General features: G+C 49.7%; 1 protein-coding gene and 1 long non-coding RNA gene across 7 annotated transcripts in view; one reads left to right on the forward strand and one right to left on the reverse strand.

Annotated features, from left to right (window-relative positions):
* Positions 1 to 5680: 5680 nt before the first annotated feature.
* Positions 5681 to 7957, forward strand: LOC310669809. Its single transcript, XR_014507408.1, has 2 exons — positions 5681 to 6088; positions 7553 to 7957. It is a non-coding gene; the product is annotated as an uncharacterized lncRNA (long non-coding RNA).
* A 14962-nt stretch (positions 7958 to 22919) lies between these two features.
* The window catches only part of NLGN3 (neuroligin 3), a 64365-nt gene continuing 60821 nt past the window's right edge, over positions 22920 to 26463 (reverse strand). For all 6 annotated transcript variants that reach the window (XM_083422457.1, XM_083422455.1, XM_083422452.1 and 3 more), the window contains one exon: positions 22920 to 25899. In XM_083422457.1, the coding sequence (XP_083278583.1) occupies positions 25053 to 25899 (847 nt within the window). In that variant the 3' untranslated portion in view covers positions 22920 to 25052. The remainder of the gene's footprint in view (positions 25900 to 26463) is intronic.

The following is a 26463-nucleotide window of genomic DNA, read 5'->3' on the forward strand; positions in this document are numbered from 1 at the left end:
ATAATAACAACCAGCAGGGGGAGTGCTTGCTCCTCCAAAGTTATTTCGTGGCAGTGGCAAGGATTTTCCGCCATTCCAGGTACTGTAGTTGTTTTTAAAAACACAACCCAAATCAAAGCAGTTTTTCACCTTAAGCAACACATCGTGTCTGTCCCAAACCTGGAGTGATTGCCAGCCCCACATATTAGATCTGGGTGGAGTGGCAGGTGATCTTTCTGCAAGGAAGCCTTATTCCACCTAGTGCAGTCCACCCGTTTGGGACTGCAAACTCCCCCCATCAGCTGAAATGCAACCTTGCCAAGTTGGAATAGCTTCTTTAAGCCATATATTTCACCCATACATATCTAGGAAGGGTCGGGCAAATTGATGGGACATGACAGGATTCTCCCCGAGGAAATCATACGCTTTGAATAGGTGCTGTGTGATTGTGCTCTCTGAGCTAGTGACTGGATCCCAAACCCCCAACCTTCCTCCTCCCCCCTCACCCAATTCAATGCTGTGGTGACCCAACAACAACATCAGCAACCCCCCAAGAACCTCCTTACACATTAGAGTGTGTCTCTGTTCATGAACCCAGCTGATCAGTAATTACCTGCTTGAAGTGCTCAGCTCACAGTCCCATCTCCAAATAGCATTACATTTATTTTTATTTTTTTACTGGGGCTGCATGCAACAGCCATGTATTTAAAACGCATGACTTCCCTTGAAATAACACTTGCTGCAGCAAGAACACTCATCGCACAGTTTTGGAAGACGCAAGAATTACCCACTCTGGAAGAATGGCAGATGAAGGTCATGGACTACATGGAATTGGCAAAAATGACTGGCAGAATCAGAGACCAGGGAGAAGAGACGGTGGAAGAAGATTGGAAGAAATTTAAAGACTATTTACAGAAATATTATAAAATTAATGAATGTTAGAATGACATCGGATGGAGGTTAAAAGGTTATTAGTAATAATGCGGTGAAGGAGTATGGAAAATTTGAAGGTTAAAAGATGCAAAACTAAAGGTCTAATACATTAAGATATTAAGATAAAGATTAAGATAAGATAGAGGGAAGGGATTTGCTGATTAAACATTTGAACTGGAATACAGCGAGGGGAGGTGTGGGGAAGTCTGGGAAATAAGCAAATGCAAGAAATATTATGAAAATGGAATTGTTTTTATCTGTTTTTCTTTTTCTTTTTGTATTTTTGTATTCTTCTTTTCTTTTTTTTTCTATGTAAAAGTCTTAATAAAAATATTATTAAAAAACACACACGAAATAACACTTGCTGTTCATTAAGGTTGTTGGGAACTGTAGCTTTCAGAGGAAAATGGAGTTAGTTCTGAGAGAGAGGCAGAGGAGGCTGAGCTGAGTTTTGAATGCTGTAAGCTAACAGCACCTGGGGGTGCAAGGGTGCATCTGAAGAGATGATGTGGGAATAGTGCATTTGCTTTGTTGGAGCAGGAAGAAACTGCTCCCGCTTATGCCGACTGTGTGCATTTGTACAATAGCTTTAGACATTAGAGAACCAGCTTAAGCCTCCAGTAGGCCGCATCTTCCGAACCCAGGTGTGCACTGTGACTGGATCTTCTATACCACCAGGGGGAATAAACACCACAATGCAGCGCTAGATGCTAGAATGTCATGGTCGCCAATGTAGATGGCTCTGGAAGAGGATGAGACAAATTCATGGAGGAGAAGGTTATCAATGGCTACTAGCCATGAGGACTATGCTCTGCCTCCGCAACCAGAGGCAGCAAATGCTTCTGAGTACCAGTTGCTGGAACCACAGGAGGGGAAATGGCTCTGGTGCTTGAATCCTGATTGTGGGTTTCCCACAGGCACCACAGAGGCTGACCTGGGCTCCCTTGGGCCCTTAACAAGGAGCTGCATTGGGGCAGATCTACACTCATTTTTTTTAACATTAACAAATAGTTAAGGAATGGTTCTGATAACCATATAGCCACATGACATTCTTTTTCAACACTCACAATGCGTTGTTGAAGTGTGACACCAGAGGGTGCTGCAGAGCTATCCTGTACCAGAAACCGGGTAGACCATGTGGAAACACAAAAGAAGGGGAAAGCAAAGAGGACTCTTCCTGTCTTGATGCTTTAGAATGACATTTCTAATATTGTTCTAATAACATTTAAAAGGTGAGTGTAGATCTAGCCTTGGTGCCTCTAAAGCCTGTAAAGACCATGGACTAGAAACTTAAGAAGTTTGCTTTTCAGCGCCTTTTGCACTCTGTCAGTGACCTTCTCCATGGCCATTAGGGTCTGCTCTCCTCCTCCTCCTCCTCCTCCTCCTCCCAGTCCATCTTCCTTCCTTCCTTCCTCATCATCTCTGTTTGCTGCTTTCCCTTCTTCTTCCTCCCTCCCATTTCCCTCCTCCTGTAACTCTTGCCCCTCACAGGAGGAGTGCGAGGGTGAACAGGTTTCATAGCCACTGTGAACCAGAGGGGAGAGGCATGTTTTTTGCACACACACCCTGGGCCAAAGCCTAGGTACACCCCTGACTGTGAAAACAGATTGCTAGACTAAATGGGCCATTGGCCTGATCCAGCAGGCTCTTCTTGCATTCTTCCTCTCAGCCTGGTGAGCTCCAGAGGTTTTGGACTGCAACACCCATGATCCCCCCTGTCCTATGGCCTTAACGATGGCGGGACTCATTGGATTTGTAGTATAAAAGACTGGATTAGAACCACTGCACAAAATGGTTGCATTTATCGGCTGGCTGAAAGATCAGCAAGGAACTCAGCCACAAAGCCACCACCCTCTTTGTTTCAGCTCCAAGGCCTGCCCCTCTCTCGTCTCCATTCATAAGCCTGCAGTTTTAAGAGGCTGAAAAGACAGGCAGCGATTGCTGCCGCCCCAGGGGTTTCCAGAACCAGCAAGTGTTGGGGATGGGTGGCAATGTGTAGATGGGAGGACTTGGCTTTATGTGCCTGGATTGCTCCGAAAAAGGCATAGGAGTTCCCACAAAGTGAGCAGAACGTAGGTAGAAGCACGGCTTCCAGGACCCAAGCCAGTGACTGGTGGGAGCTGCAGCTGGGATAGCAGGAGCGGAATGGCTAATTAAAAACCAAACAACTCAATGTGATTTTCCTATTTGCTGAAGCATCTTGTGGTTATTACAACAGTGGTTTTTTGGCCCAGCAGGCAGCAGGAAACTTGGATGGAAGGGAGCAAGCCATCTGGGCTTCAGTGAACACACTCTCGCAAGGCCGTGCTGGAGAAAGTGGAGGGGGGGGGAGGCTTTTTTCTCCCCCACAGAACTCGCAAAGGTGCTTCATTTAGCAGCAGAGGAAGAGCTGAGCCGCTTCGGAGGCACAACGCAAGAGATCAGCATAATAAGGAAGGATGGGGAGACAAGTTCAGTTCAGTCCACGTTTTAAATGCAGAGCGACCTAATTCACGCTCCCTGAAACAATACGCAACCCCAAGCACAGCTGCCCTTTGAAATTTGCACTTCCAAATATTGCGCGGCAGCTGTCCAACTAAAATAAGTGCACATATTTTTAAAAAACACATATATTAGTGAAAATAACCAGCAAGCATGTGTTACACCAGGGGAATGTGCATAAGAAGGGTGCTAAAATGCTGATGAATTTTCATGAGGACTTAAAAATGTGAAAATATGAAAACTAAGACTAGGAAAAATAAAAGAAAGTGAGATAAAATGAAATGACAGATCTGTCCGTTCCCCACCCATTCACCAAGGAGCAAGAGGTGGGAATTTTAAGCATGAGTTAGGAGTCCTGACAGGGGCCAATATTACAAGGATCCCAACTGTATACCAGCCTGTGTTGGAGCATGATGGAACAGGCACTCCAGGCTGCTACAGACAAAGCTACAAGCAGGCCTGTGAGTTTTGCAGCCACACAAGACGAAGCTGGAAGACAAAGGGCTCCTTGAAGCTCTGACCCTGAACAGGTACACTGAACTGGAATGGGGACCCCAGACCCAAAGGCTGAATGTGGCTGCCTCATTCCTTCCTACCTGGCCTCTGAGACTTTTCACAAGTCCGTGCCTCTCACAAACTCTTTGTCAAGTGCTTTCACCTGGCTCAGCTGCAACATGTTCATGAACTGTGATGATTATGATGATTTAAGGCTAAGCAGTGCTTTTCTTCTAGAAAAAGGGTGCTGGTCCTCACCATGAAGTTGATACAGTAAATGCCACACTTTAAACCAGTGCTTTTACTTCGGGGGGGGGGGGAGTGCCATTACTGCGTACCCTTGAATACCCCCAGAAAAAAAGCACTGAGGCTAAGGCATAAACACTATACAAATCTGGGATTCCCTAAGACAGCTGGATGACTGTACGCCTCCTTCCAGCAACTCCTGCAGCCAAGTTGGCGACAAACATATACCTCTGCTTTCCTTTGCACCACATCAGCAAGGCAGAGAATGGAAGTCTTATCACGTGGGCAGCCCAGGATCTCCAGACACGCCGCCCAGGCTTGTGCCCCAGGGAGGTCACTTCAGTGCTCCTAATGCGGAGGTTTGACTTCACCGCCAGAGGCACACTCCATTGTCTCTTGAGAGTTGAGACAGACGGATGCCAAGAACATCACTCAGAATTCAACTCACTTGTGTCCAATAGTCCCTAATCCCAGGTAAAGTGATCACAGGATCACAGCTGAACTTGCCATGTAGTAATGAGGGTCTAGTTTCTGCTTCCACCCTCAATTCAGTTCTGGGACAGTCCCCCCAACATGCTGTTATTTATCGTTTCCTGGCTTATTAAAGAGATTTTATACCCCACCAGGGCAGAGTATGGCATAAAATAAATTAGGGTTGCCTTATTTTTGGGCAAGGTTGTTGAGCTTTTTTCAGTTTTGCCCAAAGCTGCTGAGCTGCCATACGTCCGGAAATTCCCAGAAAAATTTGTCTATTTCCACCCAGGCACTGCTTCCGCCTGCAGCATTCCAGATATATCTGGGAAATTCCTGACATATGACAGTCCTTATGGAACTGCCAACATATACCGTATTTTTCGCTCTATAGGACACACTTTCCCCCCTCCAACATTAAGGGGAAATGTGTGTGTCCTATGGAGTGAATGCAGGCTCCTTGGCTTCAGCGATAGCAACGCCGAAGCCTCCGAAGTGCAGAGGGAGCGCTCCCAGTCCCACCAGGAGATTCTGGACACTGAACCTGATGCCTTCTGCATGCTAAGCAGTTGTTCTACCACTGAGCTATGGCCCTAGCTCACAATATTGCTGTCAGGATAAAATGGAGAAGGTGGAGGCTGAAGTGTGTATGCTCTGTGGAGGAAAGGTGGGATAGAAGTATAAGAAGGAATAAAGTATGTAAACTAGCCTAAAGGTGAATAAACTACAGTATATTTTTAACTTACTCTCCTAATAATTTGTATATAAATTATAAAAGTGGTATATAAATTTTGTTAAATAAAAAAAGAGGAAATGTTCAGACTTTCAAACAGTATGTTATGCCTGAGCCTTCACTGCTGAAACTCCCAACAGCATTTTCATGCTCACAAACACCTGATGAAGAAACCATTGTGACATAACCCATTCAAGGAGATATAAGGGGCAACAGGCTGTCAACAGTGGCAGTAGTTGGGAGCTCCCAGCTATTAAAAAGTCACAGAAAGTCTTTTCCTACTGCCTGAGGAATTAATCCCTTATTTAACGTTCATAATTGCTGGATCGATTTAATAGGACTGGAGCTAACATTTGCTTGGATTTGGCACCATTGCGTCCTCCGCTTTGAAGTCACCCTGGTCTTTGGGCCTCCAGCACCTTCTTCAGCATGTCCAACCCATCTAAGAGGCGTATGATAATGGTGTTCTACTGGGTTAGGAAGAAGCCCCTGACAGAGAAGCCGGGCTCTACCATCTCGGCCAGACCTTCTGCCTCTCCACCGGCTTGCAACACTCCTCACATTTCACCCTACTTCACAAGGAGCAAGACAAAACCCGCTCCGCTCAGGAGGTCCAGCAGGCGCAAGGTGCTGCGATTGCCGAATCTCACCGACCCCAAGTTTTTAAGATCGGTCATCGGCAGCGTTGGCCGGAAGAGAGCCTACAGGCGTGCCAAGCAAAAGAAGACTCCAGCGGGAACAGGAAAAGGGGTGAGGGCTAGGCTAGAGGCAAGAAGGCTCCAAAGCTATTTGCGGGGTGGAATTGCTTTGGAAGATGCCTTCTCACACTCTCTACCCTTGAACCACGTAAGGACATAAGAAGTGCCTGCTGGATGAGGCCGCATTGGCCTGTCTAGTCCAGCATCCTGTTCTCACAGTGGCCAACCAGAGGCCTGTGGAAACAAGAGCATTCTGTATTCCCTTCCTGCATCTTCCAGCAACTACTGTTCACAAACGTTACTGCCACTGACTGTGGAGGTAGAGCATAGCCATCGTGCCTAGTGGCCATTGATAGCCTTTCCTGCATAAAACCATCCAAGCTGGTGGCCGTCACAGCTTTCTGTGGGATTGAGCTTCCAGAGGGGTAGCTGAGCATGCCTGCTGCAGGAAAAACAGGCATTAAAAGCACATTTCTCCCAAAGAATCCTGGGAATTGCAGTTTGTAAAGGGTGCTACAAATAATAATAATAATCAAGCAGTATTTAAATTCTATGGAATAAATAAAAATCATATGAGTGCCCAACTATTAAAAGCACAGGGCTCCATCCCCTGAAGCCAAGATGGCCTTCTGCACATGCCCAGAGGCTGCCTGTTCTTCTCACTCTTGCCCAGGCCATATATTAGCAGCTGTTTGGAGGCTAATAGGAACTGCTGCCACTGCAGCAATGGTGAAGGCACCAGCAGAATGCCTTTATGAGCAGCTGCCTGGAGCAGGCTTAGCACGGCTGCACTCCAGCCAGAGCCCATTCCAGACCTCCAGCTGGAAGTTGTGCAACAGCACCTAAAAGTCTGCACTGGAGGCAGTCTGCATTCAGCAGAAGCGCTCGATCTGTTGCAAAGTCATGTAGGGCAACCAAGGAAGCTGCAGCCCAGCTGTTGCAAGGCTTGTCAAAAGTGGGGAGCAGGAGCCAAGGCTTCTGTGGGCAGGGCTGCAGAGGGGTCAGAGAGAACTGGAAGCTCCACGCTGACCCCAGGAAAGGGGATAATAAGCTGTGATGTACAAATCCTTGTGAGGCATTTTCTTGTCTGTGTCATGGTGTTCCTCTTATTTACCTATTCCCTGGGCCGGAATAGGTAAATAAGAGAAACTCTGGGCATGCACAGGATGTGTAGCTCTGCACCTGGCGTCTAGGACCAGATGGTGAGCCTTTGAAGGGAGCCTACTAGATAGGCTTGCCATAATTCAAAAGGTGAAAATCCGCACACAAGTTTTTGAGCTATTTTAAAGAAAATTCACCATAACCTACACTTCCTACATGGGTTGCCATATGTCTGGATTTTCCCAGACATTGCAGTGATTTTCACCTGGACACTGTTTCCGATGGGCAAATCCTAGCTACGTCCAGGAAATTCTGGACCTATGGCCAACCCTATGCCTAAGACCTGACACATTTTTTAAAAAAATACAAAAAAGAAATTAGTTACTGCTTCAATTGCTTTTTTTTTTTTTAATAGAAAGTGCAGAGCACAACTTCTCCTGGAATCCATGGCCTCAGACCTGGAAGGTGTTCCCACCCAATTCCTCAAGATTGAAGAACCACTGAAGGGTTTCTGTCGTGAGAGAGAGGTTCTCTTCGCATGCTCAGATGACTTCTTTTTAGATGACTTCTGCCCCTATTCCTGGACTGGAAGGCTCTGGGGAGAAAACCTGTTCCCGCAGAGGGCAGAGCCTTGGCTGTAGTTAGGTCAGCAGGTCAGATGCAGAAGGCGACCTGGGTGGTGGTATCTTGATCAGGTTCAGGCTCAGCCCCCGCCGCCCGGCTCCGCTGGTTAATTAGTTGCCCTCTGTGCTGGGCTTAGCATCCTCTCAGTGCAACCAATTACTGCTGGGATAATTAAATTTAATGCAGCAGTTTGTTATCTAAATGTCTCTAATTGCATCTAAGTGGCAAAGAAATGGGTTTTGGTGCAGCCGCTGCCTGGAGAACTGAGTCCGTAAACCCACTCCCCAAACCACACACACTAACTCTTTAGAGAAGTACCCTCACTGGACTCTTAGGTGGGAGGCTGGTTCAGGCTAGGGCTGCTGGGGGCAGGGAATGGTTTGGATGTGGGTGCCACACAGCAGTGGAGGGGGGAGGGTAACATTATTATTAATTGATTAATTGGCTTTATATTCCACCACGTTCCTCCAACAAGCTTGAGGTTGTGTCCATAGTCCCACTGTTGTAAACAAAAATTGCCCTTTTCCCTTATGGGGTATCCAAGAGCCCATATAGAGTCCTTACATAGGTTCCCTATTGGTAGGAGAGAATAACAGAGGCCAACCAGAGAATACTGAGAAGCAAAGCAGCTAGTAAGCTTGATCTTTATTGATCTGTTGCAACAGGGTGCTCCCCTTACCCGCAGGAGAGAGGAGGGACCCAGAAAAATGGCATGCAAGGCCTTATAAAGACTTTTGAAATTCCCATCGTGTGGATCAAGACCACCCCCAGAAACATCATACATACATCACAGAAGGGGTGTAACCTAAGACCACCCCTCAGATACATCACACCTACATCATGAAAAGGCAGTCTAAAACAAATTTGAATATTGGTTTTCTCCTGTTGTTGTTTATCTCCTGTCTGGCAGGCCACAACTTTATTGAATTTTAGAAGTGGGAAACTTGGCACAGGCCTTGGCAGGTAACCCTCTCAGCCCGCCTGGCTGAGGATATGCAGGCAGTTGAGGCCCAGTGAGAGGGAACTGCAAAGCACAAACTTACACAGCATGCCCTTCCACTGACCTTGTCCAGGGAGTTTGACCTACATGCCGCCATTCTAGGGCCAGGGACTCCCGGTTTTTGCCCTTTAACGGGCCTTGCAAGCGCCGCCGCATGGGGAGGGAACATGAATGCATCCCCCCCCCACTTGATGTTAGACTAAAGGCTACCTTGCCAAGGCCTAAAACCGCCACACGAGGCCCCAAGGGGTCTCGCCGCCAAGTCCCACAACCGAGGACCAATCAAACCCCGCAATCTATCCAGTCCCCAAGGGCTTGTCACAAGTCGTGGAGCCAGAAGTCATTGCCCAGTGGGGTCAGGTGCACCCCGTCCCCCCGGAATAGGTCAACTCCATCTGATGTGATGGTGGGATGTGGGATAGAGAACCCACCAATTTGGCGCATGGTGTTGTGCATGGCCCTGTTAATTTTACTCACCACGTAATTGAGGCGAGAGGGATTGGAAGCCCCCCTCCAGTGAAGACGGGGTAGGAGATTGGACCAGCCGATGGTCATTGATGGGTACAAGGCATGCAGGCTTTTTTGATCTGCCCTTGCAGCAAGGATAAGGGCAATGCCTTTTTGCTCCACTAGATCGTTCTCCCCCGCATGTATAATCAAGACCCTTGGAGGGCCATTGGTCGCTGCCACACTACGCAGCATGGGCATCAAGCTCTGCCAACGCATGCCCCGCTGGGCCAACCAATAAAAGCGTACCTTGGGGTGGATGTTAAGGTTATGGCCACAATTTTGAGACCGTGCATAATCCGCTGCCCAGTGGACAATGCTGTGGCCTATCATCCAGGTCTTCATGGTGGGCAAACCTGTAAGACAATTAAATTGCAAGTGATAAGGAGGAGGAGCCGGGATGAATGTAACTTTTGTAGGCTGTCGAGCGCCAGCGCCCCAGTGTCTTGATGTGTGCGGGGTCCCAACCCTGTATCGCCGCTGAAGTAGCAGCCCCGATACGGAACGAGTGCCCGGAATATTCCTGGGGACTAACACCGCAAGCAGATAAGGCTTTGCGTAAAATGCTGAAGTAGCAGCCCCGATACGGAACGAGTGCCCGGAATATTCCTGGGGACTAGCACCGCAAGCAGATAAGGCTTTGCGTAAAATCGCTGTGAATCGTGATCGCGTCAACGGGCGCGTGTTTGAGTGAATGAAGAAAGGGCCCTTGCACTGGGGCCGGACCCTGAAGAAGCGGCGTGTGTCGCGATATGGGCAGGGGCCTGCCTGTTCCGTTGGGGACAGCGCGAGCGTGACCCCTTTTCGCAACTGGTCAGTTTTTGACCGAATCTTAACATTCAACGTATGCCCAGAGAACTTGATGTCGTTGTCTGCCAACCCTGATTGCAGGGGCCAGCCAAACACTCCCCAATGTGCATGGCACCAAAAAAAGGCTAGGGAAAATGCTGCCTGAAAGAGACGCGTTTCGAAATTTGACCAGCAGATCTCTGGTAGTTTTTTCCAAATTAGATAAAGTATGTCTATAGTGATAGGCTTCCTGCCATCCTGATGAGGAGGAATGACACGCCGCCACCCAGCCAGTTACTTCTTGACATGGAAGCTGTCACAGGGGTCTGGCCAGTGATGGAATTTACAAAAGAAAGAAATAGCTGCCCTGTAAAGCATTAAAGTTTTTATGGCAAGGCCCTTGCGCTTTTAGGAGCACCAAGAACTGAAGCACCTCCTCCTCGGATGCGTGCCGTGTTGCAGAGCCATGAAAGCGCCCAAAGGCATCCCAGGCCCTGGAATAAGAACGTCCAGTGGAGGGTGCTATTCCTGCCAGCACTCCCTGGTTTACTTCTCGCTTCCAATCTCCCACAGATCGTCTGGGAAGGCGTCTGGGGACTGGGCTGCTCCTGGTGCCAGCTCGCGGAAACGCTCCATCTGGAAACGAGACAGGGCATCAGCAATGTTATTGTTAAGGCCAGGTATGAAGCGGGCAGTGAAAGAAATATTGTGCTGCAGGCACTCCAGCACAAACAGGCGCAGGACCCTTATGACCCTCAGGGACTTTGCTGACTGCCTAGATATAACTCTTACCACAGCTTGATTGTCGGACCAGAAACAGACCCTGGAATTTGAAAAGAGGATTCCCCAGATGCAAATGGCGACTAGAATAGGAAAGAACTCCAGAAAGGTTAAATCCCGAGTAATGCCTGCTGCGTGCCAAGAAGATGGCCACGGCTTGGCGCACCAATGTCCCCTGAAGAAGATGCCGAAGCCAAAGCGGCCAGAAGCATCAGAATGAACCTGGAACTCCACCCCGGGGTTAAGGCACTTCTGCCAAAAAGAAACCCCATTATAATCCTGCAGGAATGCAAGCCAAACCCTCAGATCGTCCTTTATCTGCTTTGTCACCCTGATGTGATGGTGGGGGGCTACCCCCCCGGCCATGAGCCGTGCCAGACGGGCACAAAAGGCACGGCCTGGCGCCACTACTCTACATGCAAAATTAATATGACCCAATAGGGATTGCACCTGGCAAAGGGTGGTCTTCAGGATGAACTGGGAGCAGCCGAAAGGCTGATTCGATGTCACATTTTGCCAATAAGGCCTCAGTGCCCAATTCCCTAATCATTTTAATGGCCACATCCAAGGATGCATATTTAACTGAACAAAGCTCCCGTGGTATAGCGTCGTTTACAGACCCACCCCTAGGATAAGAAAGGTTATGTATCATGCGGAACTCACCAGGAAGTTTTTTGGGAACTATGCCAAGAGGGGAAACTATAAACTTTTTGAAAGGGGGAGCCGGGAAAGGGCCAGCCACCCTGCCTAAACGCCGCTCTTTTTCAATTTTGTTAAAAGCAACAAGGGGCATTTCCATTACCGACTTTTGATTAGGAGGGGTTCTGGATACTGGTGTATTGGAGACAGGGATGAGGAAGCCAAAACGAAACCCTGCCTCCAAGTAGTTGGCTGCAGTCCTGTTGGGATAAGCCTGTAACAAAGGTAACATCGCGGAGAGGCGGAGAGGGGTTGGGGCTAGGGTGGAAAACCTCATTTTCGGGAGGCAGCCTTGACTTCCTGGGCTCCAGAGGTAGAGGCTCCTGAGTCTCCCTTGGCGTCCTTGGCTCCACTCCCCGATCCTGTTTTTCGAAAGCTGTGAACTTAGTTCATGAGTGAGGACCACCACAACGCTCACAAGCATGGTCAAAGCGGCATCGGTCCCTGCTGCACAACCCATTATTAAACTCCCAACATGTTGATATAGCCACCCTTTGCACTTTGGAGGGGGGTTTACCTGACTTCTCCCCAAAAGCCCTTTCTTTTCTCCCCAAAAGCCCTTTCGGACCAAAGATCATTGTCTTTGATGTCCCAACGGGCCTTGGGTTCTTCAGCAGCCCTCTTACGGAACAGCTCATCGTAAGCCAAAGCCGCTGAGTCCCCTGCCATTTTTTTGGCTTTTAAGATAATGCCCAGATAGTTAGCCAAGTGCCACACCCTATCGGGATAAGCAGTGGCCACCAATCCCATGTAAGAGGCGAAAGCAGTTAGCCAATTGTCAAAAGTTCTATCAATATCCACTGCCTTGTCCTTCTTGCGGCGCGACTCAGGCTTAAACTTGGAACTACAAGAATAAGCCGGGGAGAGCAGGGCAAACAAGTCCACAAATTCCCCATTTAGAATGCGATTGCATATGTTCTTTTTAAGCCGGATGCCAGGAGGCTGATCCGTGGTCTTGAAGTTAGACACCCGCACCTTCCCTTTCGCATCAAGCCCATCCTCCCCACGTGGCTCTTTGGCCCCAAAGGCATGGCGATGGCGCCAGGTGCGACGTTCCCAAATCCAACTAGGCAGGCCAGGGGCCTTGAGGGTAGTAACCCAGTACCCTTTGCACCGTTCTTCCAACTCGCCACTGGAGGAATCACACGTACCTGAAAGACTGAAGAATGTGAGGAGTCCCTCTTGCACTTACGCCCATGCTTCCTCGATCTGCAAGACCTCTTCTTCCTGCGACGTGTTCTACGCGAATCAGGGCTGGAGGAGCTGTCTGATGAACTCGAAACAGGTGACCTATGCCTATGCCTACCCTCACGAGAGCGTCGACGAGGGGACTTAGACTTATCTAAGCGCTCCTTAGCCCTAGCCAGGCGACGCTGCAGGATGCGGTTCTGACGCAGCAATTCCTGCACATCGCCGTCATGGGACTGGGAAGAATCACTCTCAGCAGTGAACTCCTCTGTGTATGCCCGCTTTTTCTTCTTAGGAAGGGCCCTGTAGGGCCTGGCATCAGAGGTGGAGGGGCCATCATCCCTCACTTTTTTCTTAGAGATAATTAACTTCATAGGTGGGACCTTCCGGCTAGAAGACAAGGCCCTTTTTTAAATCCTGTTGGCTGCCTTTACAGCATTGCTAGGGGTACCCCTCGATGCGGCCTCAACAGACAAATTAAATCTTAAATCTCAACAGAGCGTCCCGGGTCAGCAGGCACCTCCTGCGGGGGCAATGCCGCCCCCCCCGCCACTGAGAAAAGGGGCTAGGCCGCATTTTGAGGCCTAGTCAGGCCTGTGGCGCCCTTCTGTGTTTTGAGGCCTAGTCAGGCCTGTGGCGCCCTCCCAGTGCCCCCCCCCACCGTAAAAGCAAGCAGGCCCATCCGCGGCCTTGCTGGAGCCCCGCGCTGCCCGCCTGGGTAGGAAGGGGCACTGGGCAGGCAGTGGTGGGGAGCGATGCCCCCCACCGCCGCCCAAATGCAAGCAAAAGTAAAGAAGGCCGGTTACCTACCTCAGTCCGGCTGCCTGGATACACAAACCCCGCCCACCTGTGGGGAAGGGAGGGCGGATATTGCCTGGGGACGCTGGCCATTCTTTTGTAGTGATAAATACTTAGTTCCTGGGCCAGGTCACAGGTTCACACCCTATTCATATCTTAAATGTGTCCTTAAGACAGGATTTGTGAGGAAAGAGACAATGGGGAGGTTTCCCACTTTGACCTTGCAGAGAAAACATTTGGTCAGTTTAGGAATCAAAAAGGTTCCAGGTTGGCCTTCCTGTGCTGATCTATATATGTGTTTGGTTGGTACACTTATGGACATTACAATATATCTAAGACCATAAAATTCCTATCACACCACAACCTCATTTTATCCCCACAACAACCCTGTGAGGTTTGGTGTGCATTTACCACTAAGGTACTGTTCCTTCCTAATTATGAATGTAGGAGGCCCAAACAACATGTGGTGTGAGTCATGTGCTTGAAACAAATGTGCTTTAATTGGCTGCTTCCACTTTGGAGAAGTAATGGTGCTTCCCATCCAGAATATTGCCTATTTTGCCCCTGAAGGTGCTTTTCCCTGTCAAGAGCACCTCCGGGAACTCAAGGAACCTTGTTGTTTAGTCATTTAGTCATGTCCGCCTCTTTGTGACCCCCTGGACCAGAGCACGCCAGGCGCTCCTGTCTTATACTGCCTCCCGCAGTTTGGTCAAACTCAGGCTGGTAGCTTCAAGAACACTGTCCCACCATCTCGTCCTCTGTCGTCCCCTTCTCCTTGTGCCCTCCATCTTTCCCAACATCAGGGTCTTTTCCAGGGAGTCTTCTCTTCTCATGAGGCGGCCAAAGTATTGGAGCCTCAGCTTCAGGATCTGTCCTTCCAGTGAGCACTCAGGGCTGATTTCCTTCAGAACGGAGAGGTTTGATCTTCTTGCATTCCTGGGACTCTCAAGAGTCTCCTCCAGCACCAGAATTCAAAAACATCAGTTCTTCAGCGATCAGCCTTCTTTATGGTCCAGCTCTCACTTCCATACATCACTGCTGGGGAAACAATGGCTTTAACCTAGGAGCAGAAAAGTGGTTCAGAAGCCTGATATGGGTTGGGAGCATGTTCCAGATCAGGGCCTCATGGCTAACTTTTCTCCAGAACAAAAGGGAGCATGCAAAGAATGCTTCCAACTAAGATGTGAGTGACAAACATCATATAAATTTTAGCCACAGACTTACCCAGTACGGCCTGATCCTGCCTTCATCAACCTGTTTTTCCTGGCAGACATTTCGGACTACATCTCCCATCATTCCCTGCCAGCTCTGTTGTGCTAGATCACAGTAGTCCAAACACTGGTGACTTCAAGGTTGGCTTACTGCCATGTAGTAGAATACTGCAGCAAAATTGATGACAAGATTGAGACCCAGTCAATATATAACTCCACTGTTCAGAGATCTGCACCAGCTGCCTATCTGTTACAGGGCCAAATTAAAGGTTTTACCATTATCATATAAAGGCCTCAACAGGTTGGGACCAGCTGACTTGAAGGATCGCCTTGGTTCATATATACCAACTTGAGTACTTTGATCTGTGCAACTGGCACTTTTTTCAAGTGCCACATGACGTTTGATTCAAGAACTGACCCTTTCAGTGTAGCAGAACCAATGTATCCAAAACTTGCCACCAACTGAAACCAGTCAGGCGCCTTCACTGTATTGCTTTCAGCACCTTATAAAAAGCATTTTTATTCAGGCAAGCCTATCCAGACATGTAATCTTATGATGTATATTTGTTTTAAAACTGCTGGTTTTATTTATATTTGGATTAAATTCTTGCGTCAATTTTCCAATGGTTGATTTTACTTTTATTTTTTAATGTGCACTGCTGAGAGTTTTTTGTTGATTAAGTGGCAATTATTGTAAAATAAAATAAAATAAAATAAAAAAGCAGTGGATTCAATGCTAGACCACAAAAGGAGTTCAGGGTTGCCAGGCCCTGAATTCTGGTTGGAGTCCTGTGTCTTTTTAATAAGCAGAAATCCGACAGATGAGAATTTCTCCAAGTCAGGTAGAGGGGTTCATCTACTGGGGGAAAAACACTCACCCACTTATTCACTTAGAACCATAGAACTTTCAAACTGCTCATTAGCACCAGGTGAAAACGTTCCTCTTTAGCCAGGCCTTTGGCTGACTGACATCCAATGCCCCTTTAAAATGTGTTGGGGTGGTATTGGGTTGCTCTTGCTTTTATTTTTATTGTGTATTTTATGTTTTTATATTGTGATTTTATCTTGTGAACCACTGAGACCTGCAAGTACAGGGCGGTATAAAAATTCAATAAATAATAATAATAATAATAAAAAATGTGTGAGCAGGGATTATTGTTTTGTTTGTGTTCTTATTTTTATTATGTATTTCGTGTGTGTGTGTGTGTGTGTGTGTGTGTGCATTGTGATTTTATATTGTGAACCGCCCTGAGATCTACAGATGAAGGGTAGCCTACAAATTCAAGAAATAATAATAATAATTTCTGCTAAAGGGACATCTGTTCTGCCAGGGGGCTGGGAAGTCAGATTCCATAGTGTCTGTGTCAAAATGAGCTGCTGACAATCCCAGTGGAATTTAATGCTCCTTACTCTATCCCAGAGAAAACTCTTGTAGCGACAAGCAGACACGGAACCTGTGTTTCATAAGAACATAAGAAGAGCTGCTGGATCAGGCCAAGGGCCCATCCAGCCCACCAACCAGATGCCCTAATGGGAAACCAGTAAGCAGTATCTGAGCTCCACAGCTCTCCCCCACCCATTTGTGATTCCCAGCAACTGACATTCAGAGGCACATTAACTCCGATAGTGGAGGTAGAACAAAGCCATTGTGTATCTGGTGGCCATTGACAGCCTAATCCACTTCCTCTGTGAATTTGTCTCACCCTCTTTTAAAGCTGTCCACTTTGGTGGTCACCGGTCCCTTTTGTGGGAGCAAATTCCACAGTTTAACGGTGCTCTTTGTGAAGAAGTGCTCTCTTTTGTCTGTCCTGCATCTCCATGGACTGCAGGGGAAGAAATAGCACAGTCATTGTGCCTTTGAGAGCAAGGTGACCGTGGGATTCTGCAGCCGTGTGTTTGTGTGTGTGTGTGTGTGTGTGTGTGTGTCCGGTATAGAAAGCGGGCCTGGAAGAATCTGCAGGATAGAAACACCTGCCCCAAGCCCTTGCCCTGCATGCTCATTGCTCCAAAAATAAGCATTTTAGGATCTTAGTCATGATTGTACATTAAAATTCCCTGTCTAGTCACAAAGACACCTTGAAGAGGCAGGAAAAAACCCAATGTCTTCACCACTCTTAAATTGCCATATTGACTGTGAGGCTGTTTAAACGTTGTTAAGGCTAACTGTTAAGTGATCTTGTATATGCAGATTGTGCATGGGGTGTATGGAGTGTAAAGGGAAGGGGTAGTACCTCTGGTGGGGGACACATTGTGCTCCTTTTGGGGTAGTTTGTCTTTTGGGGTAGTTTGTTCACCTTTGGTCCCCAACCTGCACTCTGCTCTAACCTGGGGCTCCTAGAAGCTGTTGGCATGAGACAGCGGCCACATCCCAGGAAACGGCTTCAATTGGCCACCTAACCAGGCAAGGGGAGCTGATGGGTCTTAAACCATTGGTGAGTTAGGGACTTCCCCTGCATGCGAAGGCAGATTGGATGGAACAAACAAGACCGAGTCCAAAGGTCAAGAAGGTGGTTTCTGCATGTTTTGTAGAGGGAAGTGAGGGACAGATGGGGCTTGTTCACCTGGGAAGGGAGCCCATCTAAGAGAAGGAAAACTAAACCTCTGCTGCCTTGTGGGATATCTTTGGGAGAAAAAAATGCTCAGGAGTAAATCCTACACAAATCCAAAGTCCCTAAGGCGGTTGGATGACACCTTGTATACCTCCTTCTGGCAACTCTTGCACCCAGGCGGGCGCCAAATGTATTGCTCCTCCTTCCTTTGGACAACATCAGTGAGGCCAAAGGGTGTGTGTGGTGGTCTTGTTGTCTGGGCAGCTCAGGACCTCCATTCACACTGCCCAGGCTTGTGCCTTGAGGTGATCACTTTGGTGCAGCGAACACAGTGGTTTGAGTTTGACTTCGCCCTATTGTCTCTCAGGATAGACGGATGCCAACAGCATTTGCAGATTGACACATACACACCGTGGGGGGGGGATGCCCCCTCATCTCAATATCTGCAGAAATGGGGAAGGAGAGTGGCACCCCAGCAGAAGGTTGGCAGAACCACTAGCTTCTGAGCATCACAGTTGCTATGGCAACTGCATCAGAAATAGTCTGTCAATCCCCATCCAAGTTTGCTTCAGGGCTGGTGGACCACATTACTCAAATGGGAGGTAGGGCTCTCCATGCTCAGTGGAAAAGCTTAGCTACTGCCAACCCCCCTCATGTAGGGAGTCCCTTGACGTGTGTGGCAGAGGCTCCTGGGAACACCTGCCTGCTGGCGTGGAAATTCTCCATTTCATTGGGATGGCAAGAGGAGGATCCCATGTCAGGGAAAATGCACAGGCCACCTCTAAACAGTGGGAAACAGTCTACTCTCAGAATAAGACACCCACTGGGCCCTTCTGCCTCAGAGAAAATCGGAAGAGTCATGGAGAAGTTGCCAAAAAAATAATGAATGAATGAATGAATGAATGAGGGGACAGGAGAGGGTTGCTGAAGCAGTCATGGCAGAACATTCGAAGAGCTCCCTTGTCATATGAAAGGCGCATCAAGTCAGAAGCTGAGCATTGTATCACCCCCCCCATTTCCCCCCACTTTTCTTTCTTCTATCATGGAATGCAAGGCAGCATATGTGTGCTTGCAAAACAGTCTCCCATCCAGACACTGACCAAATTTACACCTGCTTAGCTTCAACACATTGGTTGCAGGCCTTTAGGGCCCTGGTCCTCAAGCTTTTTTCTCTGGGCCACACTTTCAGAATAAAAATTTGCTCGGGCCTTGAGAAATTTATCCCTTGATGCTCTGGCTCTCAATATCACTTGATGCTGTTGCTCTCATCTTGAAAATATTTCTACCCGTATTCTGCAATTTATATAGAGATATATGGATAGATAGATAGATAGATACTATACTGTTCTATATTACACAGAAATGTTTAAATGATTCTTTGCTTGTCCTTTAATCTTCCTGCTACACTCCCTATCCTCTGCTACCACACCAGGGTGGCATGCCGCCACCTTGGAGAACCACTGCTTTGGGGTCTGAATGGGGTTGGAGGAACTTGGGTCTTCCTGAGCCAGCAGCACCTCTGCACATGCATGAATATTTGGCAGAATAATGCTTGCTTATGTAGGAAAAAAAAAAAAAAAAGATTCTGGAGTGCAGGAAGCTGCCTTATATAGACTCAGAACATGAGTCTACCTAGAGTGGTGTTACTTACACTGGTTGGCAGCAGCTTACTAGAGTTTCAGACGGGACACTGGAGATGCTGGGGGTTGCACCAGGAACCTTCTGCATGCAAAGCAGAGGTTCAATTGCAAAACTACAGCCTGGCTTCCCATTGGGAACAGAAGAGCAGAAGCAAAGAACGTCTCTGAAGTTTCTCCATAGGTAGCATCCCCACAAAAGGAGTTCGGGAAATGTGCTTATATTTCCTCCACACACTTCTAAGCAACCTTTCAAGACTACGCAGGCTTCTCAAGGCAGCTTGCATTAAATAAGGACAACTTCACAATACGCAGAGAGCTCTGCAAGTGTTGTAAAAATCTAGCTCCAAAATGCTTTGCTCTTTCACAGTTTGTTAATATTAGACTGTTTAGCACATTTCTGGTTGAAGAAGCTGGGCTATTTTCATTGGCTGCCAGATGGGTGAAACCTGGAAGGGCTGTTATTATTAGGTACAAATTGAGTACACACCAGGGACTGGAACGCCTTGCGAGAAAAATAGATGAACACACACAAACCTCCAAGAGGAGTACAGTTAGAGGATACAGAATATCAAGCCAGGGAAGCGGGAAGCATCTCAATATTGTTCACTCCTCCTGCCCTCCAAAGCGACTGAACAATTCTCAGAGCTGGTGGTTGTAGGATCTAAAGAGAAGCGCCAGAGCTCAATGGCAGAGCAGCTGATTTGCATACAGAAGGTCCCCAATAGCTGGAGTAGGAACTGGCAATGACCCAGATCCACCCAGTGGCCTGGCTCTTCTTCCCCTTCCCTCTCTTCTGCACTGGAGGACTCCAGAGCTTCGGTGAAAGCTTAGCCGGTCCTGGAGACAACACAGAGAGCTCCATAAACTGAACTTGTTTCAGAGCTCAGAAGGCCAGCAGCTTCCATTTGAGCTTGTTGTGAATTCCTGCTGGAGGTCCATTGCTTGGTGGCACAGCATCCTCTGTCCATGCCTGGTGTGCCCTGTGCAATGTAGGCCTCCCTGTTAGGACGCTTTGATCTGTGCATGTTGGAGTGAGGGGTCTGGTGCCCGTGGGTCACCTTGGCAGGTGTAGTGTCCAGCTCCGTGAAGCTGGGAGCTTGTTATTGCTCACTTGTTGTTTGTGTTGGTCTGGCAAGGGCCAACGTTGATGCTGAAATCCAGCATCGCCTGAGCTCTGCGAGTGCGGCTTTCTCCCAATTGAAGTGCAGAGTGTTTGAGGACCAGGACATTCACAGGGAAACCAAAATGCTTGCTTGCAAGCTATTGTACGAACAACCTTACTGTATGCCTGTGAAACATGGACCACTTATCTACGCCATCTCCAACTCCTCCAAAGATTCCATCAACGGTGTCTCCAAAAACTTTTACACATCGTTTGGGAAAACAGGTGAACTAATATCAGTGTACTGGAAGAAGCAAAGATCACCGGTGTTGAAGCAATGATTCTTCAACATCAACTTCGTTGGACTGGTCATGCTGTGCAGATGCCTGATGATTGTTTTCCAAAGCAACTACTCTATTCCGAACTTAAAAATGGAAAGCATAATGCTGGTGGTCAACAAAAGAGGTTTAAAGACTGTATCAAGGCAAATCTAAAAAAAAGTAGTATAAACACCGACAACTGGGAAACACTGGCCTGCGAGTGCTCCAGTTGGAGAACAGCCTTGACCAAAGGCGTCATGGGCTTTGGAGACACTTGAACTCAGGACACAAGGGAGAAACGTGGTAAGAGGAAGGCACGCCTGGCAAATTCACACTGTTATCAACTCCTGCCTGGAAACCAATGTCCCCACTGTGGAAGGACGTGTGGGTCCAGAATTGGCCTCCACAGTCACTTACGGACTCATTGTTAAAACCGTGTTTATGGATGACAATCTTACTCGGCTACGAGTGATCGCCAAAGAAGAAGAAAAAAGAAGGTGGTAACTGGGAGCAGGGCTTCCTTCAATGCACATTCAGTTGATCTCTTCAAATTGGTGCAAGGGGATGTGTGGGGCAGGGGTGACTACTTGAATAAAATATTAGGGTGGGGCAGGTAAGGCCTGCTCCACATAAGCAATCACAAGGTGCAGCACATGCATACCATATGAATGGCAGTGCCCCTCTACCTGGGAGGGGGCAGTCCCCTCAAATATTTTATTGCAGGGACCAAAAGGACCTTGACCCCTAGGACATGGCTCCTATGGTGTTGGTTAAGGCCTGCAGCTCAGCAGTAGAGGTTTTGCTTTGCATGCATAAGGTCCCAGGTTTGATTCTTAATGGCATCTCCAGGCAGGGCTGGAGAGACTCCCATTTCATTTTTTAAAAAAATATTATTAATTTTTCACAAAAATATATTTACATATTTTGACATAAACCGTAAATTGCTTTATCTGTTGACTTATCGCCCTCGCCTTCCGTGGTTTCCATATTTACCCTTAAATGCTGCATATTCCGCCTGTACTATTCAATATATCCAATTTAACCTATTTGAATTAGAGATACTCCTGTCTCAAACCCTGAAGGGCTGCTGCCAGTCAGTGCAGGAAACACTGAACTAGAGGGGCCTATGGGCTTGGAATGAAGGCAGCTTCCTGTCCCAGGAAGTGCCCTTGTAGCAGTGGGTAGTTGGCAGAGCCTGGGGCCTGGGCTGCCCCCAAAACTGCCTGCCTGCAATCCTTTCCCTATCCTGGCCCCCTTGCTCTTGAGAATCAGGGGCCACTCCTTCCGCCCTCTGGGGCTCCCCCTTCCGCCCTCTGCGCATAGGCCAGACCATGCATGTGCAGAGTGTGCACCCGGCTCCCTGCTCTTCCCCCACCCCACGCTATTCGCCCGGTGCAACGGACCATGTGCTCGCTGGGAGAGGACTCAGCCCTCAATTCCTGGTTGCCATGGAAACGCCATTAGAAATTGCATTAAAAAGAAATGAAACCGGGAGCTCCTTGGCTGGGCACGAAAGGAGATCAGGGAAAGAGCATCTGTGCGTGCATGTGCTGAGGGACCCGGAGCCCCTTTCGCTTGGGCTGATGCAAGAGCAGAGGGAGGGAGGGATGCAATGCTTCTGCCCCCCTGCTCCTAGACAGGCCCAGCTGTACATGCCCAGATACATGCAGAATCACCAAGTTTGCTCTCAGGGATGTTTTGGTGTAGATGGATCTCTTGCAAGAAAACACAACAGCAGTGGGGCAGCGCTGCTTTACTAAAGTGCAGTAGCTGTGGGGCAGGCAGAAACTCAACAGGTGAAGCTTTGCCCTAGGCTTGAAGGGGTAAAAAATGGGTGGAAGGAGCAATAATGTGGGGTTACCCCTGGAGTACGTGGAAACGTTTGGGTCAGGGCCTTGAAAACTGAAATGTCTCTTTCTCCCATCCATGCAACAAAGTGGAGCGTCTCTCACTTCTCTGTGTGCGTCTAGGCAAGGAGCAATCTCTGGTCATTTTTGTGCTTGATGGGATATTGGGTCTCTCTGTGTGTGTGTGATGGGGTGGTTGCTAGGCAACCACAGGGCGCAAGGTATCCTCATTATTCATGTACTTTTATATATTTAAAAAAACTTTTAAAAAGGTGCTTCCTATTTCTGGGCTTTGTTGCCATCCTCTTGCTGGGCAGTGGTGGTCCTCCTCGATTAGCCTGTTTTTAGAGCATATTGCTCAGTGGCACAGCATCTGTGTGTCCAGGGGTTCAATTCCCAATGAAAGCTCCAAGCATAGATGCCCTCTAGGTGGAACCCTGAACAGCCTCTGCAAGGCAGGGCAGGCGATGCTCGCTAGGTGGACCAATTCAGCCTCAGGTGGCTTTCTCTGTTCTCCGTTAAGTCAAAATGGTCTTCTGAACCCCTGACAAAGATGTGGGGCAATTCTGGGGAGCAGGAGTTGTTCTCTGGGGGCCCAGATGGACCCTGCTGCACTGCTCCCCCACCATCTAACTACAACAAAGAGCATGGGGAGCCACGGTCCCCCTCCCCCACTGCTGTGCCAACCCCCACCCCCGCCCCAAGAAGCAGACAGGACAGCAGACAGCTAAAAATACCCCTTCCACTTTATTTGGATTTCTTTTCCTCTGCGCAGGTGATTGACAGGGCCGCGTAAATACATTCTCAGCCAGAACCGCTCGCCTGCAACCCACCTTCCGCTGCTGGCTCTGAAAGGTACCCTCTGAAGCGGGACAGGGGGGCAGGTCAGGTCTAGAGCCCTCTTAAATGCCCTCTGCCCCCTGAAGTTGAGTTTGCAGCTTCCAAGGGGGGGGGAGGGCAAACAAGCGGCACCAAACCATCCTGGCTCAGTCCCCATGTGGGTGTCCCCTGCAGCCTCCCCAGCCTCGGTGTCCATCTGACCCTTGGGCGGTGCTCCTGCCTCTCCCTTAATCCTGCGCAGCCCCCGCCCCACCCCATTGCCACAAGCTGGGCCCAGCTCCTGCTGCCCAACGGCAGGGCTGTGCCCCCATTCCCCCCCCCCAGACCTCCAAGACCCCACCCCACCAAGCCCTGGTCCAACCATATTTGGGCTGTCTGCACCCCAGTCCCCCGGATCGGCCGGCGGCTGAGTTTCTGCCAGCTCTGCCAGAAGCACCCCCACCCACTAAACACAGTCCTCTGTGCCTTCCCCCATGACCTTGAGCACCTGGGTTTTGCAGTGGGCGAGGAAAGCCAATTGTGCGTGAACGCAGCACCCCTGCCATCTCCCTGGGCACACTGCATTTACACTGCGCTGCCCTGCAGCTGTATACCCTCCCCCCTGCCCAACCCTCCCAGTTGCTCCTCTCTGTGCCCAGCCTGCCCTTGGCCTCCTCCTTCTCCTGCCCCACCTAATGCCACTGAGGTCCATTGGCCTGATCCAACCCAAGAAGGCAAGGCGCTGGGGAGGCCAGGATAGGTGTGTCCGGCTGGCATGGAGCAGGGAGCGGTTGAGGGGGATGGGAGGGTGGGCTTGGCCAAGCTCCAAAAGGGGTTTGAAAACTACGGGAGGTTTGGCACAGCGGGTGGGGAGGGGAACGGGGCAGGCTGGCCAATGCAATTGGGGGGGGGGCAGCAGCATGGAGGAGAGGCAGGAGGCAGAAGGAACTAGGTCATCCCTTGGGTGCCTCCAGGCCACAGGTTGGTTGGTTGTCACATACAGGAATGAATGGCTGCGGAAGGGCATATCAAAAGTACAAAAGGACCTGGTGGCCTGCTGGGGGCCACTGCTGCCCCAAGGGAAGTCTGGCTGGTTTCTCGGTTTGGCACAGGTCAATGCTGGCAGGGCCACGGGGGTGGGCAGAGGGGGGCTGCAGCACAGATGGGGTTGGCGGGTGCATGTCTGTGTTTCCCAGTGTATTGGGAGGGGTCTCTCTCTCTTTCTGTGTGTGTGTGTTTGTGTATTTGTGGTGTGTATGTGTGTCTAATTGGCTTTTTTTATATCAAGAACACTTAAGTTTAAAATCTTTACAAAGGACAAAACACGGCGTCTTCCGTTAGTGTTTTAAAGAACTAAAGATCTGCTTAAAAAACGTCTCTTGGAAAGAAACAGACGGACAGGAAAAAAGTTTTCTCCACGACACGAAGGAGAGGCGTGAGGGTTGCGGGGGACGGGGCGGGGGGGGGTAAGGAGAGCCACCTGGACAGCATCTGTTTGGGCCCAGCACCAAGCGCAGGCTACATATCCAGGACACAGCACTGGGGCTTTGGGCACCGGACTGCACCTGCCCAGGGCTCCCTGGCATGCGGTCCCAAGCCGCTGTCTCGGCATGGCAGCTCAGCCCACGAGAGTTGTTTTCCCATGGCACTGACTGGTAAATCTCTAGTGGTAAGGAGGGAACGGCAGGCAGGAGCCACCCCGAGGCCCACAGTTGGGGTTCCCCAGGCAGTGCCCTGTGGCTCTGGGGAGGTGCCGGGAGGGGCCTCCAGCAGGCTCAGAGGGCTCCCCGATCCCCTCCGGCACAGTGTCTGGACTCGGGAGCAGGGAGCGAGGCGGCTCTGGTCGCAGTTTTTGGCCCCCTTCTGCTTGGCCAAGACCCTTGCCGGGCCTCCAGGAGAGTCAAAGCACTTGATACAAACGAAATCCCCAAAGGGCGAGTAGTCCAGGGACGCTCGCCACACCTTGCCGCCACTCCCCCCTCCCCCCGGCAGTGCCAGGTCCGGTGAGGGCGCACGGGGAGTGCACGGGTGCTTGGGGCAGGCTATACCCGGGTGGTGGAATGTGAGTGCGGGAGCCCAGTACTGCTGAAGCTGGCGGCGAAGGTGTTGTAGGGGTGCAGGGTCTGCAGCCCCACCAGGGAGTTGGGGATCATCGTGATGGTGTTGGGCGTCATGAGCGGGATGTCGTCCGGCGAGCGGCGAAGGGTGAGCGTGTAGTCGGGCAAGGCGGCAAGGCGCAGGGCGTCGTGGGGGGCCTCGCAGTCGCCGTGGTGCGCCTGGTTCGCCTGCAGCGATGGCATCTCCTCCTCTGGGGTGTGGCCGATGTCGTTGGCGGCGCTGGCGGCCCGCTGCGGGCTGGGCTGACGGTGCGTGTCCTGCCGGCGCTTGTCCTTGCGGTAGTAGAGGGCGGCGAAGGCCAGGACGTTGAGGAAGAGCAGCGAGGCACCCACGGCGATGGTGACGCTCAGCTCGGTGGAGTAGTCCCGGGGGTTCTCCACCAGCAGGGTCCCCGCCCCGTCCTGCTCCGGGTTCCACTTCTCCTGTGAGCCCTCGCTGGTGTAGGCGGTGGAGATGGCTGGGCGCTTGGTGCTCCAGGCCTTGCCGTTGGGCCGGCGGGTGATGTGGGAGTTCTGGGTAGTGTCGGGCGGTGGCACCTTGGTGGTGGTGGAGGTGTAGTGGAACATATCATGCAGGTTGTACAGGTGCGGCACCAGGTGCTTCCAGAAGGCAACCTTGGTGGCGCGGTAGTGATCTCGCACGCGCGGCTTGAGGCCGATGTGCAGGTAGAGCTGGTCGCGGGGGTTGTACTTGGACCACGCCACCTCCTCAAAGCGGTTGGCCTTGGTGTGGATGAACTTGGTGTCCTGAGGCACCGGTTTGTTGGGGTCCCTGGAAGTGTGAGAGAAAGAGGGAACACAAAGTCAGCAATGTGGACAACATTATTATTATTATTATTATTATTATTATTATTATTATTATTATTATATTAAATTTATCTACCGCCCTTCATAAATGGATCCCAGGGTGGTTCACAGAATAAAATACAAGCTAAAACACAAGTAAACAATTAAACCAAAACAATAACACACACCCCTTCCCACAGATACATTTAAAAAGACTGTCAGATTTTTATTTATTTATCACATTTATATGCCACTTTTTCCTCCTTGGAACTTCAAGGCAGCGTACATGGCGCTCCTTCTCCTCTGCACCTCATCCTCACAACAACCCTGTGAGGTAGGTTATGGTAAAAGATGCCCAAGGTGGTACCCAGTGAGCTTCACGGCTGAGTGGAGATTCAAACCTGCCCTCCCAGATCCTAGTCCAACAGTACGCCAGCTGGGCCCTCGAGGGAGAAAGAACCACTATGCCAGCTTCAGAGGCCTTAGAAAGACAAGTGGCATATCCGGGGTAGTTAACACCAAAGCAGAAGCAACGAGGTATTAAAACATA

The sequence above is a fragment of the Podarcis tiliguerta genome, assembly GCF_965153285.1.
Source record: "Podarcis tiliguerta genome assembly, chromosome: Z".
In the NCBI taxonomy this organism is placed as follows: domain Eukaryota; kingdom Metazoa; phylum Chordata; class Lepidosauria; order Squamata; family Lacertidae; genus Podarcis; species Podarcis tiliguerta.